Source organism: Balaenoptera acutorostrata, chromosome 4 (assembly GCF_949987535.1).
Source record: "Balaenoptera acutorostrata chromosome 4, mBalAcu1.1, whole genome shotgun sequence".
NCBI lineage: Eukaryota > Metazoa > Chordata > Mammalia > Artiodactyla > Balaenopteridae > Balaenoptera > Balaenoptera acutorostrata.
In genome coordinates, this window is record NC_080067.1 from 76,769,042 (window position 1) to 76,785,181 (window position 16,140).

The 16,140-nt window shown below is 37.9% G+C and overlaps 1 protein-coding gene across 7 annotated transcripts in view; it reads right to left on the reverse strand.

Annotated features, from left to right (window-relative positions):
- Nucleotides 1-2,489: 2,489 nt before the first annotated feature.
- ATP13A3 (ATPase 13A3) overlaps nucleotides 2,490-16,140 on the reverse strand; it is an 86,685-nt gene continuing 73,034 nt past the window's right edge. For 4 of the 7 annotated variants that reach the window (XM_057545159.1, XM_057545156.1, XM_057545158.1 and 1 more), the window contains 3 exons: nucleotides 14,693-14,773; nucleotides 12,993-13,082; nucleotides 2,490-5,965 (listed from right to left, as the gene is read on the reverse strand). In XM_057545159.1, the coding sequence (XP_057401142.1) occupies nucleotides 5,768-5,965; nucleotides 12,993-13,082; nucleotides 14,693-14,773 (369 nt within the window). In that variant the 3' untranslated portion in view covers nucleotides 2,490-5,767. Of the gene's footprint in view, nucleotides 5,966-12,992; nucleotides 13,083-14,692; nucleotides 14,774-16,140 lie in introns of those variants that run through there. The other 3 variants (XM_057545160.1, XR_009008113.1, XR_009008112.1) reach the window with 3 other exon arrangements.

Sequence of the window (16,140 nt, forward strand, 5' to 3'; positions counted from 1 at the left end):
ATCCTATGGAAATGCTCATTAAGACATGTACACAAAAACTTACTTGCAGGATTTTAATAGAAAAAAAAAAAAAAAGAAAATCTAAATGACCATCAATAGGGAACTAGTTTAAATTATAGTATATCCGTGCAATAGGATGCCTTGCAGACTTTGAAAAGAATGGATTTGAGCTGCAAGTACTGACATAACTTTCTTTTTTTTTAAATTAATTTATTTTTAGCTGCGTTGGGTCTCTGTTGGTGCGCGCGGGCTTTAGTTGCGGTGAGTGGGGGCTACTCTTCGTTGCGGTGTGCGGGCTTCTCATTGCGGTGACTTCTCTTGTTGTGGAGCACGGGCTCTAGGCACGCGGGTTTCAGTAGTTGTGGCTCGTGGGCTCTAGAGTGCAGGCTCAGTAGTTGTGGCATACAGGCTTAGTTGCTCCGCGGCATGTGGGATCTTCCCGGACCAGGGCTCGAACCCGGGTCCCCTGTATTGGCAGGCGGATTCTTAACCACTGTGCCACCAGGGAAGCTCCTGACATAACTTTCTAAAATACACTGAATGACATAAAACAAGGGCAGCATAGCATATAACATGGGGTTCTATGTGTGTCGGATTTTTAAAAACATATATGAGCATATATATTTTTTCTAGAACAATACAACCAAGAAACTTTAGTATTCCCCCTTTGGGGGAGAAACCAGGAAAAAGGTGACTTCCTTATATACCTTTCTGTGAGCTTTGAAATTTTATCAAACGTGCTTAATGTCACTATTAAAAATTTTTTAATGCAAATATAAAGTGATTTGGAAGGGAAAATGGCATTATTTAAGAAAAAAGGTAGGAATATAGGTATTTAAAAATACTGGGAAAAGTCAATGCTTGAATTGCAAAAGAATAAACATTAACCTCTGGAATCTTTGAGTGCAGTGGTACAGCAGAAGTGGTTCTTAAATTATTTTATCCTCGTTGGGAAAAAAGTCCCCCAAATCGACATTGGCAGGTGTTATAGAAAAGGAACTGAAATCTATTAAGCCTTTAGTGTAGCCAAATGCAGTCAAAGCCCATTAAATGCTGAAGGGACTGAAATTATCTTCTAAGCATGCAGTCCTAAAACACAGGGAAAGCCACTAAGCAGTCTGTCTTTCCGCTCAAATCAAGGGAAGCAGCTCCAGAGCCTGGAACAGCGCCCCTGGTGACCAGTGAGTCAGTCACACAGGCAGACCAAGTGAAAGGCCCCTTGCCCATCAAATGCCAGGAGCCAGCATGACAGAGGCCTGGGAAGAGGTACTGTGGGATAATCAGAATACGACTTCGAGTCAAATTCGGGTGAAGCTTCTTTAGCCTATTTCCCCAGGAAGATCTCCAGTGAGAATTACCTCCAAGTTTTATTTTGAAGAGAGGACATTATGATGGGCCAAGAAGGGAACACTGGGCACAGAAGTTGCAGACAGTGGAGGAACAGAGTTGATCCAATGAGCAAATTGATGAGGTACTGAGAAGTACTTTGAGCACTGCAGTAATGACGGCACCAGTGTTTCAAGTCCTTTGGATTTTGGATCCATGAAACAAGTCAGGAATCTGCTGTCCTAAGTGGCAGCTTCTGTATCAAAGTCACAGAACCCTGGCTTACAGGGTTTGGCCATTCAAAACCAGGTATTTACCGAATGAGATATGCTTTTCTTCCTCCGTGGGAGAGACTCCAAGGCCAGGGCACAGCAGCGATCTCTCTGTACTTGTGGAGTAACCACAACCCCAACTTGGTACAGGGACAATCTCATTCAAACTCCTAGAACTCCCTCTGTCCTTCCCTGCAGTATATACCCAGAGTAAAGCAACTGGCAGTGATGGAGGGGGAAAAGGAAGGACAGGCAGAACTGTACTGCCACCTGCAGGCTGTGGTGCAAGGGACACGATCATTTGCTACACAACCCACAGAGAATGGAAGGAACTCGGGCTCAAACTAGGTCTCACACCAGCCAACCATCCACATGGCCCACAGCAGAGGACACATGGCTCCTGCAGAACCTGTGATACAAGGAGAGCCCTCCTACCCAAGCACAAGGCCCAGCACATCCTGCCCTCTCTGGGATTCCTATGGCCAGTAGTTAGCTCCAAGTTCTCCTGCTCCATGGAGCACTCTTTTTGCATCCATGGACGCCGCTTCCCCTCAAACTTACCATGGCTTACATGGCATTAGCTTTCCGTCTGATCTTCCCAACTATTAATAAATTCTAAGTCCCTAGTCTTCTATTTCACCATTTCCCTCAGACTTCCTGATACTTAACATTTGGCTCTACACTGTATCTGACTGATGGGTTTCTATGGGCTGGTCACAGACATGACATGGTGTGTGGAAAGTTGCATTATTTTCTTGAAAAATTCAAAGTTAAAAAAAAAAAAAAGAGAGAAATGGGGGAAGTATTAAGCAGGAAAATAAATCCAGAGAGGGCAGTATTCATGCAACTAAAGAGCAAACAAACGTATATAAAGACACAGAAAAAAAGAAATGTTATATATATCATTCAAATCTTTATTTTGAACCGCTTCAATCAAAAATTTTTTGTAAGGCTATTTACAGTGCTGAATGTACAATTCTGAATGTATGCCTTTTTGACATCAGGGTACCATTCTTGAGCAGCAATACAATTTAAAAAATATAAAGATGCAGTATCATTTCTGATATAAAGTTACTTAAAAAAATCCAAAGTCTTAGGGAATTCACAAATCATAACAGGAAGTAATTATTTTATTAATTTAATGTGCACATAATTACCAAACCTTAATACATTAAAAATATGTGTAAATGCCCACAGACTGTACAAAAATTAACATTTTGTTAAAAGTTCCCAACCACCTCCCACCATAAATATACAAAAAGCCTATTTTCAGATATGTCAAAACTGCATGCATGAAATCTTAGAATGTTTTCTAAAGTTGGAATTTTGCTCTTCTCTGGACATTGGATCCATAGCCGTTTGGGGGAACAGAGTACATAAACACTGACATAATTTTCCATGCCTCTGAAACTGTGCAGTAGTTTCATAAACATGGGAAACAAAATAGTAAAAACTGCAACAGTTTTATTTAAATGCAAGTACAATTTGGAAAGCTTTCGAATGTAGGGATTATAAAACTAATATAAAAAGTTTTTATTTTGTTGTTGGCTTAGCCACTTTTATTCAAGCATTATTTGCAGCATTGCTTTACAGCAGTTGGTGCTAGAAGATACAAAACATATAGTTACCACTATTTATATTTGAGGGAGGAAAAAAAACTTTAAACAACCCTGAGGGAGACACACATTAAAAATCTTGTTATTTATTTAAAAAGTTAAAAAGTTACATATTATTTAACAATTACTTTCCTGGACATTTCTGTCCTTTAGGTATGTGCATAAATAAAATTTAAATCAGCAATATTTATTCATCTTAATACGTCAAAATAATATATGTACAGATTTTAAAATTTAGATCTGTATACACTCAAATAATTTAATGTGAAATTCAGAATCAAAATTACTATGTAATGGTGACCTACAGAGAGAGGACTCGTCTATCTATGGCACTAAGTAGGACCCACACCTGGACTCACAGGCATTCTTCAAATCACATTCTGGAAGCCATCCATTACAACCTGAACAACCCACCTTGTCTATGTTCAAATCTAGCCTCCTACAAATGTTTTGTCCACCTACCTAAAAACCTCATTCCTTTGAAAACAATATGGACAGATGTGATATAAAACCCTTATAAAATCTAAATGTTAAAAAAGGGGGGAGGTTGTAAAAATATAGCTCTTTATGATCATGCTCTTAAAGATGTTAAATACAATCTGATAGTTGGATTTTTAAGCTGCTACTTAGCAATTACTTTAATTATATGCTTCAGTATTTAAATCAAAGAATAAAATTTACAATTGTGGGAGATCACTGAAGACTATCACTCGTATGTATTGGAAGTGAACTGAATGTGGAAATTATAAAATGATAAAGAGAGTAAGTAACTATAAAAACAGTGCTAGTTCACAGCTCAAGAGGTCTAAGATGCATAGCTTCATAGAATCATTCATGGAACAACTGTTCTTATCATCTAATGTGTATTAATATAGTATCATACTTTTTTGATGGAAAACTTTGATTATATTTTTGTAAGAATCATCAGTGGCCACAGCAGTTAATAGTGATCCTGAGTGTAACATACATTTTTCTACAGTTAACCAAAAATCATCAGGTCTCTGCAGCATAAAAAATGAGAACCATTTGGTTTTATGGTTCTGGGTGACATCTGATCAAACTGGTAAATATGTATCAGGAAAATAATGATCAGCTAGAAGTAGAAAGCACAAGCATGCTACCGGTCAAGGAAGAGCACAGGATAAGATCACACAGTCTTAGTAGTTTAGTGTCCACTTTACAGCAGTATCAGTTTTCTTGTTTATCAGAACTCTGGGCTTTGCCAAACTGCTGGATCTTACCTATAAAGGCATTTTTAAATTACCTTAATTTTGTTTAGAATTTAAACATTAACCAGGCAAAACAGAAAGGTGAAAAATATCTTCTACATTTCTTTTGGCTCAATGAATGACTTTTCTTTTTAACTTTATTTCATTTTTTTTTTTTCTCCCAGAAATTTCCACAACCAAATATGCTCATTCGTAAACACCCAATCCAGAACAGGTAAACTCTGACCTCTGGCGCCACCTAATGGCATAAAACAAACTCGCCAGGTTCATACTGCTTTGAAAAAATAGCAGTCATTCAAAACCACTCATTTTTTTAAGCCTCATTATTGACAGGAGAGACATACATCAAACCTTTAAAATTTTAGGAGGTAAAATTCTAACTCAAAAAACTAAAAAACAAAAAACTATTATCCTATGTCTTTAGGTAATTAAAGACGTAGAAGAAAATAAAAAGACATTTAAAATAATATAAAGCCTGAGAGGAAAAAAACAGGTATGAAGAGATATTAAAAAGGTAGATCTACATCTACTACCAAAAGAAATCAGCTTTTTTCCTACTGAAAAGGCTTCAACAACATGCAACTAAAGCAAATTATACTACTGACACCAGACATAGCACAAGATCCATATAATAGCTTTGAGGGACATCTCAAGAAGGCAGTGAAGCACCTTGCTGATTAGAAAAAATAAAACCCAGGCAGTTTGTACAGAAAATATAAAACCATAAATGGAAATTACCTGAGTTGCAACACCATAAAACTCACTCCTAACCTTCTAGGCTACCAAAGGGAACTGGTGTTATGTATACTAAGTCTTCTTTGGGAGAAATATTGAAATCAAATAAAAACAGGCTTTGTACCTATTTTCATTGGAGGCTAATTAACACCCATTTTATTTATCAACCACAAATTTAGGGCCTGTATATAAATGATGACTTTATCTAATAAGGGGGCTGTGAAAATAAATTTAAAGGCATAAACTAAAGTCTTAGAAGCTAATATCTAAATACCTTCCAGATACCAACTTTCTTCTGTACCCTATCAAGAGTATCACTGAGGATAACAATCAAGCAAGTTCTGGAAATATATATAATATTTAGAGTCACTGAATGAAGGTATAGGACTTTGAAGACTGATTATTAATTTAACTGACAGGCCAATCTCTTTTTGTTTGTTTTGTTTAAAAAAAACCCTCAAATCAGCTACTGTATTGGAAGGGACATAAATTGAAAGGGTACCATTCTGACGCACAGGATCAGATTAAGTCCTACATTTACATCCTCCTCAATACCTGCTACTAGAATACCACTGAGACTGATTCACTGCTATGTTATGGTGATGATCTGACATGATCCATTCTCCTTTACTAAAGCTTTCGCTTCTGTTGTTGTTTGAGGTTTTGGTGGCCATTCCGGGTCAACCAAGAGCTCCTGGGCCAGATACATGTACTTGGCCTTTGGCATCTTCTTCCTACAGTTCAGGGCCCAGGACAAGCAGCATTTTCCCCACCAATCCACTGACTCCTAAGAAAATAAGGAAAAAGAGGAACACCCAGTAGATTAAGAGCTGTTGTTTTTAACAAGTTTGTTAAAGCATAGTTCATCAGCACAGAAAAATAAGAGGAAATGACTTCTGAGCACAACAAATACATGAAGGAAAAAAAAAAAAAATCCACGCTTAAAAAAAAGTCAGCTTTCCATTATTTAGGAACATTATTTTTTTAAGATTATATTTCTAAAGTATCCATGTAATTTATACTTCATTTTATTTAGTTCTACGTTCCTACTTCCTCCTGTATGCAGATACATTTAAAAAATAACTTGTATATCTGCAGTCTGTGATTCCATAACACAAAACATCTGATGTATTAAGAATAACTTCAAACTATTCAGACAGAGAAAAAATTTTTAATATTTAATATGAAAACCCTCATTCTATCCTAAACTATCTTTTGGTACTACTGCTGCTAGCAACTTAACCACCTGATCAGTTTTGAAAAAACACAGTGTAAAGATACCACTGCTACTGTTAATATCACCTTTCAAAGCATTATGTAAATATTGTTAGGTCAAAATCAGAACTTAGATCATGTTTAATGTCAATCACTTCTTTTAAAACCACATTCTCATTAACATGAAAAACAATTTTATTTTAGAATGATGGTTTCCCCTTGGTGCTCCACAACTGGAAAGAGGTACACAGAAAACTATAAAGCAAGTATTAATTCTTAGTATTATTTCATTATAAAAAGCTATGCTGTCACAGAATTCCTTCGGATCAATCCCAATGTTTTTACTGGATGTGATCTTAGATAAATAGTTCTTGAAGAACAAGAAAGCAGAGTCCCTGGTTATTGTACAAAAATGTAAATTCAACATAGGCCCTCAGAATTTGTCTTAATTGAAACCAGAAATAAATGAAATAAAACTAAGTGACTATACTGAGACCTGTAGTTATATTCACCTCTGAAGAACAGTCAATTCTTAACTATTTTGGCTGTTTCTTCTACAAAGCAAAATTTAAATCCCAGGTTGTTTTGTTTTGCCATCAACATATAACCTAGGCTACAACCAGGTCTAAGCTCAACTGAAGTAAAGATGACCCTTGAGCAACACCGGGTTTGAACTGTGCAGGTTGACTTACATGTGGATTTTTTTAGCAAATACTACAGTACTACATGATCCACAATTGGTTGAATCTGCAGATATGGAGGAACCCTGTATACAGAAGGCCTATAAATTATATAAATCATAGCAGATTCTTGGCTGTGGGGAGGGTCAGCAACCCTAACCCTGGCATTATTCAAGGGTCAGCTGTAATCTCACAAAATTCCGGAAGCATTCTAATGTTAACTCTCAAAATATCTTCATGATCAAGAAAGGCAAATTTGCTATAACACAGATCCTGAAACACAGGTTTCTAAATTGGCCAATGGAGAATAGCAAAAATACTTTAAAATGAAAACTCTTTAAAACTTCTTCATACTTTGACTTAGTAGGTCTCATCGTACTGAGACAACCACCAGGAACCTACTACTCTCTCCTTCTTCAAAACTGGGGGTGGGCATGTGGCAGAGAGCATGATACACAATACGTGCTTTTAAAGGCTTTCTAGTTTACTCTGTTGACAAAACAGTGTAAGCTGCACCATTACCAAGAATTTTAAGGCAAAAACTGTGGTTTGTCACAAGTAAGCTATATTAAATTAGGGGTGTGGTCGGTTAGTGGGGATACAGATTTGAGGATTATTCATCTAGTAGCCTCTTCATTGTCATAGCTAAAAAGAGAGTTATTACCATCACCTCAAAGGAAGTCCACAAGAAAACATTTAGCATTAGAATATAGAAGAGACTAGCTATAGGATTCTTCAGGTGATCCAAATAACAAATAATTCCTTTCCAGTATAGGCGTATACATGACAAACCTTAATATTTAATCTGAGGCGACAGTTCACTACTTGGACCTATCTTTTCCCCGAGGTGTTTAAATTCTTCAGTCTAATTGCAGGGGAAAAAATATTCACTGTTCCTAAATCAATGTGAAAGCTGTCACTTTTTATTTTACAGCAAGTAGCATTGTTAAAGGATCACAGAAAAGGGTGAATGGTGAATGCTGACTTTTTTTTAAAAAAAAAGGCAGAAACATATAGGCCTTGTCTGTCCAGATGAGCCAGCTAGGCTGAAAGCAATGCAAAACAGGCTGAGTTAAGGAAAGTCACAGCCAAGTGTATTCAAATGTAAGACATATACACACACACACACACACACACACACAAAATAATAAAATCCATCGTTTCCCCACCTGTGGAAAATGAGGCAAGCAATAAAATTAAAATGAAATCCACTGCAAACAGAATCACAATTGAATAGTATTCTTTTCACATTAATGTGCATGCTTTTTTAAAAAAAATCCTCATGTCCCTATTAAAAGCAACGTACACTTGTTATAATTTTAAAAATAAATTCAGTCACAAGGAACACTAGGGATTCCCCCCTCCACTATAATTAGACCCATATTTTGTTCTTGTACCCTCACCTCCCCCAAACAGCATACACAAAAAATACACTATAAGCAAGCATAGGCTTGTTAATTTACAAACACAAGCATACCACAGACATCCTCAAACAATATAATTCACTGGTAGAGAAACTAAACGGTGCTACAGGCATGCTAGAATAGAACTAAATCAAGGGAGAAAAGACAGTGGCAACAGGACAAAGGCAAGCACTGCACAAGGAGAGGGAAGAGCTGAAGCATCACGGGGCTTAGAATGAGCACCAAGGCCTCGCCAAACATCTAGGGCAAGTCTCTGAAGCAGAACACAGGAGCCCCAGCAACTGGATCTTGTGATTTGCTCCTGAAAGGAATGGTTAAATAACCAAGTGTATCCCCCAGAGAAGGCAAAGTGGCCCAGCAGAAAAACCACAAAGAACTTTCAAAAAGATCTACAGCTAAAATTCTCCTGCTTCTTAGACCAGTCCAAGCTGTTCATTCCAGAACCCCAATGCCAGCTAACTCCTAGCAGTGTCTTTTAGGAAATGTTTTCATAGGCAGTATGTAAGATATAAAGCCATGCTTATGGGGAAAATGTTGTAATGGTACTGTGGTTTTCATAAAAGTCTTCTTCCATACCAATCCTGAATATAAGACAAAGACAATCAGAATGAACATTCTATCTAAATAAACTCAAATAATATCCTAAGTGGCATAAAGACTACAGCTGACATCTGGATTTTTCCCCCAAAAGGAAAACATAATCAGGACACATTCTCAGGCATTATCAAAATACATGACGGTATGACTCCCGTTCCACATCTACCACTAAGCAGCCTCAGTTTACCAGACACAGGGTAGGCACAAATGCTTCTTTGAAAGAGAATACGTAGCACAGATCTTCTCAAACACGGGTAAAGCTGTACAGAAAAACACAGGTGATGGGCCCCTCCACTGAAGACTTCTCATTCAGTAGGTCAAAGGTGGAGCTCAAGGCATTTGTGATGAATATCCTTACTTGAAAATCACTGCATCTCAAGAATCTTTTTTTTTTTTTTTTGGTCAGAGAATAAGTATTAACATCTGGGGCTGCTAAAGATCACTACAGAAAAAAAATACTTAGTTACATACAAGTTTTAACTTTGATTATTTACAAATGGTTTATTTAACCTGTTTTCAATTTGATTCAATGGACATTTACTGAGGCCACTGTGCATTAATAAGAAAAAGAACCACTGTGGGAAATAAATGACTATTACATAAAAATCTTTCCTGTATCTAAATTAGGTTAGCTGTATGTATGTTCAGTGGGCCAAATAAACATAATATCTAAAATGTCTACTATTAAATAAAATGACACCTAAAGGTTTATTTCTTTTTTTTTTTTTTTAAACGTTCTTTTATTTATTTATTTATTTATTTATTATTTATTTATTTATTTATTTATGGCTGTGTTGGGTCTTCGTTTCTGTGCGAGGGCTTTCTCTAGTTGCGGCGAGCAGGGGCCACTCTTCATCACGGTGCGCGGGCCTCTCACTATCGCGGCCTCTCTTGTTGCGGAGCACAGGCTCCAGACGCGCAGGCTCAGTAATTGTGGCTCACGGGCCCAGTTGCTCAGCGGCATGTGGGATCTTCCCAGACCAGGGCTCAAACCCGTGTCCCCTGCATTGGCAGGCAGATTCTCAACCACTGCGCCACCAGGGAAGCCCCCTATTTCGTTTTTAAAGAACAGATGGAGGCTTTCTGTTATAGGAATATTATGGTCCTGGGCCCAGATAAAACTGAACCTGAATTCCAGTTCTAATACTGTTTCCTCATCTGTGAAGACAGGGATATCTTTAGTCTCTCTACCCTAACCTCTTAGGTGGTTGTAACAACTAGAGAGAATTTATACAAAATGCCTCACAGTGTCTACCATAAAAAGTAGGTTTTGAAAACAGTAGCTGTTCTTTGTCTCCATTTTGTCACTTGATTGTTATATTAGTTTGCATCTCTGTGGCCTCCTAGTGTGAGACAGTGTGGCACAGTGGAAAAAACACTCCTCTTGAAATCAGAAACCTTGGCTTCAACTCCCAGCTCCGCCACTCATAAGCTGCATAACCATGGCAAGTTGACTGAATGCTGTTTCTTTATGTATAAAATGAAGTTAGAAACACCTTAAGATTGGAAGGATTCTGGAGGTGTTACATAGCTGCCTTGCAGATCACCAGATATTTTGGACATGGTTACTAGAGATTTCTAGGTGAGGTTCTCGACTTCACAACTCAACTGCATTAAGACCTGCAGCCTAGTCCAGGCTCTTTAGCTTTGAAACTTCGAACCTTACTCAACGGTCTCTGGGTTTATATGGTAAGGAAGGAATGAAGAAACATGGCTGTTCTTCCCCCGACATTAACAGAGAAGGTTGAGAGTTGCGATCTTAGAAGACCTCACGGGACTCTTGGTAGGAAAGAGCACAGAATGGGCTCCTAGGTGTAGCAGGTCGCCCTCATCTTTACTTGCTTTTTCACCTTATGGCAGGGTTCTTCGGCCTCGGCACTGCTGACGGGTTGGCCCAGACAGCCTTTGTCTTGGGCGCTGCTGCAGGATGTTTACTCGGCAGCATCTTCAGGCTCCACCCACCACATGCTAGTAGCAGCCTCACCTCCACCCCCCGCCAATTGTGACAAACAAAAATGTCTCCAGATACTGCCACGTGTGCCCGGGAGGATGGGGGGACTACCCCTAATTGAGAACTACAGCCTTACAGTAATCTGACTAACTGATGGGCTCTCCAAGGGTCACAAATATGAACAGTGAGAGCAAACTACAAACGGGAAGTGTTGGAAGATGAAAGCATAGCATTCTGTGCTAAGAGGTTATAAGAACTCTCTTTTCTAAAGCCAATGATTTAAAAAATGCTTTCTTAAATCATGACCCTAGAAACTGAAGGCCAAACTTCTTGTCTACTCAATGGTGCTCAGAACTGGTAAACACATGGGGCCGGCGGGCGCCTCCCTGCTCAGACCACTCTCTCCCCAGAACACTTCAGAGGTACAACTTCACATGAGAGGCACAAACTCTTAAAAATAATGAGGACACATACTTATATACAGGTTTTTAGAAAAAAGATATAGCAAATGATAGAATTTTCTGCCATTTAATTTTGGTTGAAAAGTGCGGAAGGCTTTCCAATTGAAATGTTTTAAAGGAGTTTTATGATACCCACTTTTGACTTAGGGTACAGCTCCTCTTCAGAACCTGCATTTTCTGTTTAGATCAATAGTCGGAGATCTCTTTGGAAAAGCTAAAAACTCAATGGAAACGTTTTCCTTGGCCAAGGCCTTGCCAGTACAAATATTTTATATGAGGACTGATGATAGGACCCAAAGTTAACCCTCTGAAGTAATGTAGTGAGGTCACCAAGACACGGAGGAGATTTAGCTCAGGGACTTGAGCCTCTCTCTAATACAGCTCTGGTCATACTTACTAGGGACAACTGTGCCTTACACTACTTTGAGAAAAAGAAACTAAAGCAGATTCCAGACTTATCACATTATTACAAAACTATCCTTACTCATCATCAAGCATTAGAAAAGGAAATGGTGCTCTATAGGACTTCTTATAAAGTGATCCTGTGATACTACTACACCAGGCATCAAGCCTGATGAATTACCAAAGCAAAGCTCAGGACATAGCTACTCAGGTAAAAGAAAGCTAAAAATAAGTGAGTGACCCACGCCAGGGAATCCTCTTGAATTCGGAAAGCTGCTTTCTGGCTTGGGATGAGTGAAAGGTTTAGAACTCATGTGTATAAAGCATGTCGCCCACCTACAAACAGCATTGGGCACAATAATGAGGGAGTGAAACTTTATGCTGTCAAGTTCTCTATACTCAAAAAGCTGCTCAGAGCTGTGATTCAATGGTACTGATTTAAAAACCAAGAGTAACTTATATTTCCTATCAAGAATTTCAACATCCTAACACCAAAAAATGGGTTTTATTCATCTGCTTCTCTTTTCTTTTCACCACAAAAAAAGTCAAAAGTCCTTAAACCATGGTTTGTATAAAAATGAACACTATCTCTCTGAAAATGTTTCCAAATGATGAGAGACATATGCTGGGGAAAACCAAAAAGCCACCCAAAATTAAGGTACAGTAACTGACAAGAAATCAGAAATAATTCCTCAGAATTTTGACCTTTGGACTCTGATCCATGAAGAAACAATTCCCATTCCATAACTTTATTTACATGAATCTCATTTAGCTTCTAATGGGACTCATAAAAACCAGAAACATAAAATTTAAGCCAGACAGAAATGGAAAAATTTACCACTGAGAACAAGACCTTCACACACAGAGAAGATAAGGATTGGAATGGAAAAGAGACTTATGAAACTTCTGAAGTCCTAAAAAGACTGTAACAAATGTTTGCCATGAATCTTCTAGGACTCCTTACAAAAAAATGAAATGCCAGGCATAGAGGAAAAGGTTGAGCAACACACAACAGAATACCACCCTACACAATGCAGAGTACACAACTGACGTGAAGAATTGAGAGTAAGGGCTGGTTTCCAACCTGTGGTGGCTGTGTGGTGGTGAAGCGATATTCTCCTTGTTTGTCTCGATTGAACACAACTTTCCAAAGGACCATGTCAAGGAAGAAGTTCTGAGAGATAGTCCAGCGAGTTAAGAATTAAAAATGACTACATCATTCTTTATTAATACATACATTTAAAAAGGCTCACACAATGCTGAGACATTAGTGAAAAACATGATTTGGTTTTCATATAGAGAATTTCAGTTTATATTGCAAAAGGATAAAGAATAACAACAGGACTTTTGTAACAAATATAAATCATAAAATTCTTGATAAATTTTCTACAAAGTATGGCTTTTACACGAATCCTCAGGTCTTTCCCATATTCAAATAATGCTTATAATCTGAAGTATTTTTCTTAACAGTGAATTGAGTTATTTATATCTATATACAACTATATCTATATGCATATGATGAAAAATAATTCTTTTGATAGTAAGCAAGAATAAATTAAGGGAGATTAAGAAAGGATTCCCTAGAAATTGTTTTATAAAAAGATTTTATCTTAAATAACATTTGCGTGAAAAGATGAACTTATACTATAGAAAAAAGGAAAGCTTTTAAAGTACAGTATCTTGGACATGCTTTCTAATGTCCATAAAACAGCAAAAATACATTAAAATGGGCAACCTAAAAAGATCAGTACCGTAATAACCATGCTGTCCACTATGGCCCCAATTTAAATACCAAGTCATCTTTTAGAAAAATATCAAATTAAACATAATTTCCAAGTCTAGAGCCATTATCTCTAAAGTATACACGTTTCCCACAAATTACCTAATTTTAATTCAAAAGCCTACTCTATGAAACCCTTAACTTAAAAATCACAACTGTATCTCCTTCTTCATTTGACATACTGCTACTGTAAGAGTGAATAATAGTAGCTCTGAGAACAGACCAAATTTTATTAATAAGCAGCAAGTGAGAACTTACTATCTCCTTTTAGAGAAGCTGACCTAAAGGAATCCTAGTAGGAGAATAACTATACAGTATAAAATGGATCAAAGAGTACTTAAGACCTCTTCCCTCTAAGGAAAACTTAAAAGTAAATACCAAGGAAGAAGTTCCAGCAATCAATGCTGAGACTGGATAAGTTCATCATGGTCACTATTTTACAATTTCAATCAACTAATTATTAATATTTACTATACTTCATGGGGAGAGCCCCCTCCCTTTCCTCCCTTAAATGGGAGATTTTACTGTACATCACAGGACTTGGGTGGTGCTCTGATTTCATGGCCACTGGTTTACCAGTTTATGGGCCACCTGAGCACCAATCTTCTCTCCTTTCTCTCAGTCACTAATTTTTGATTTATAACTGCTTATTTTCTCCCATCTATGACTGCAGCTAAATCATCTCTCTCTCTCTCTTTTTTTTGGCCACGTCACATGGCATGCGGGATCTTAGTTCCCCAACCAGGGATCGAACCCACGCCCTCGGAAGTGAAGGCACGGAGTCCTAACCACTGGACCATCAGGGAATTCCATCCTATCTCTTAATATGACTATTATTAGCTCATGGAACAGTTGAGAAGAGAAGGCTAAATGAATTTAACTGCAATGAAACTGAAATTCTTTGTGGGCTTCCATAATGTTACCTATCCGTTTCCCCCATTACCATTAAATCACGGAGAATTGCAAAGCAGCAAGGCAGCCACTTAATTATGTAAAGTGCTTACCTCTACCACGATTGAAACAAAGGCATTGACGAGAACAATGATGAGCATAGTTACACGCCACTGATACGGTACACACACTATCTGGAAGACAAAAATTATGTTAATATAGTATGTAGTTGATATTATAGCATTATACCGTAATTTCCACATTTATTTAATTCCTATTATATACCAAACACTTTCACATACACTATCTACTCAATCCTCAGCAATGCCACAAGGTAGATACTATAACGCTTTTCAGATGATAAAATGCAAAGTGAAGTAACTCAAGGTTTAAGAGATACATTAAAGTGGTTGAACTTAGAGACAAATCCTATTCAAAATCAAAAGCCCATGCTCTACTAGATCATGAATTTCTAACAAGTCTCTATTTTAAAAATAAAGTCCTATAAACAATGAAGTAGATACTGATCTAATAATGAAGTACTACTCAAAACTCTACACTGTTTAAAGACAATTCATAAAAAGAACTGTGCAGATCCATTGAAGAAGTAAGTTTTCACTTTAAAACCTGTGATTAATTTCTAAGGCCTAAACAAAAAAAAGAAGGAAAAACATCTCATCCATGCAGTCATCTCTTTAGTCAGCAAATATTTACTGAGTTCCTAGGTACACACTAGTACCTGTGTCAAGGAGGAGTGGCATGATATAACATGTTTTAGAAAGACACTTACGGCTCAGCAAGGATTTGAGGGGTGGAGATTGCTATACTGATCCAGGCAAGAGACGATGGTAGCCTGAACTAGAGTGATGGCAGGCATAATGAGAAATAAATATATCTGGTCTCTGTCCCTGGTTCCTGACACAGGGCTCTTTACACACAATTTCCTGAGTGGTGGGGGAGATAGGAATATCTTAAACAGAGCTTCTAAATCCCCTGGTATTTCCTGGGTATCAGGAATGTTTTCGTTCTAATAAGGCTACTCTTGATGGGCTTCAGGATGGGGGCGGGTCACCAGAAAGACCAGGGAGAGGGGAGGGGCTAAAGATCGAGTTAATAATTGATCATGCCTATATGATGAAACCTCCATTTTAAAAAATCCCTAAACTACAGACTTTGGAGAGCCTCTGGGTTGGTCAACACATCCGTGTGCTGGGAGGGTGAAGCATCCCAATGGCATATGATAGAAGCTCCTGTGCTTGGGACCCTTCCAGACCTTGGCTTATGTACCTCTTCATCCGGCTGTACCTTTATTATATTCTTTATAATAAACCAATAAACGTTAAGTGTTTCACTGAGCTCTGTGAGCTGATACAGCAAATCACCACAGCTGAAAAGAGGGTTGTGGGAACCCTGACTTATAGTTGGTTGGTCAGAGGAAGTACAGGTGACAATCTGGGACTTGCATCTGGTGCCTGGAGTGGGGGCAATGTTGTGGGACCAAGCCCTTAACTCGTAGGGTCTGTGCTCGCGCCAGGTAGTTAGTGTTAAAACTGAACTGCAA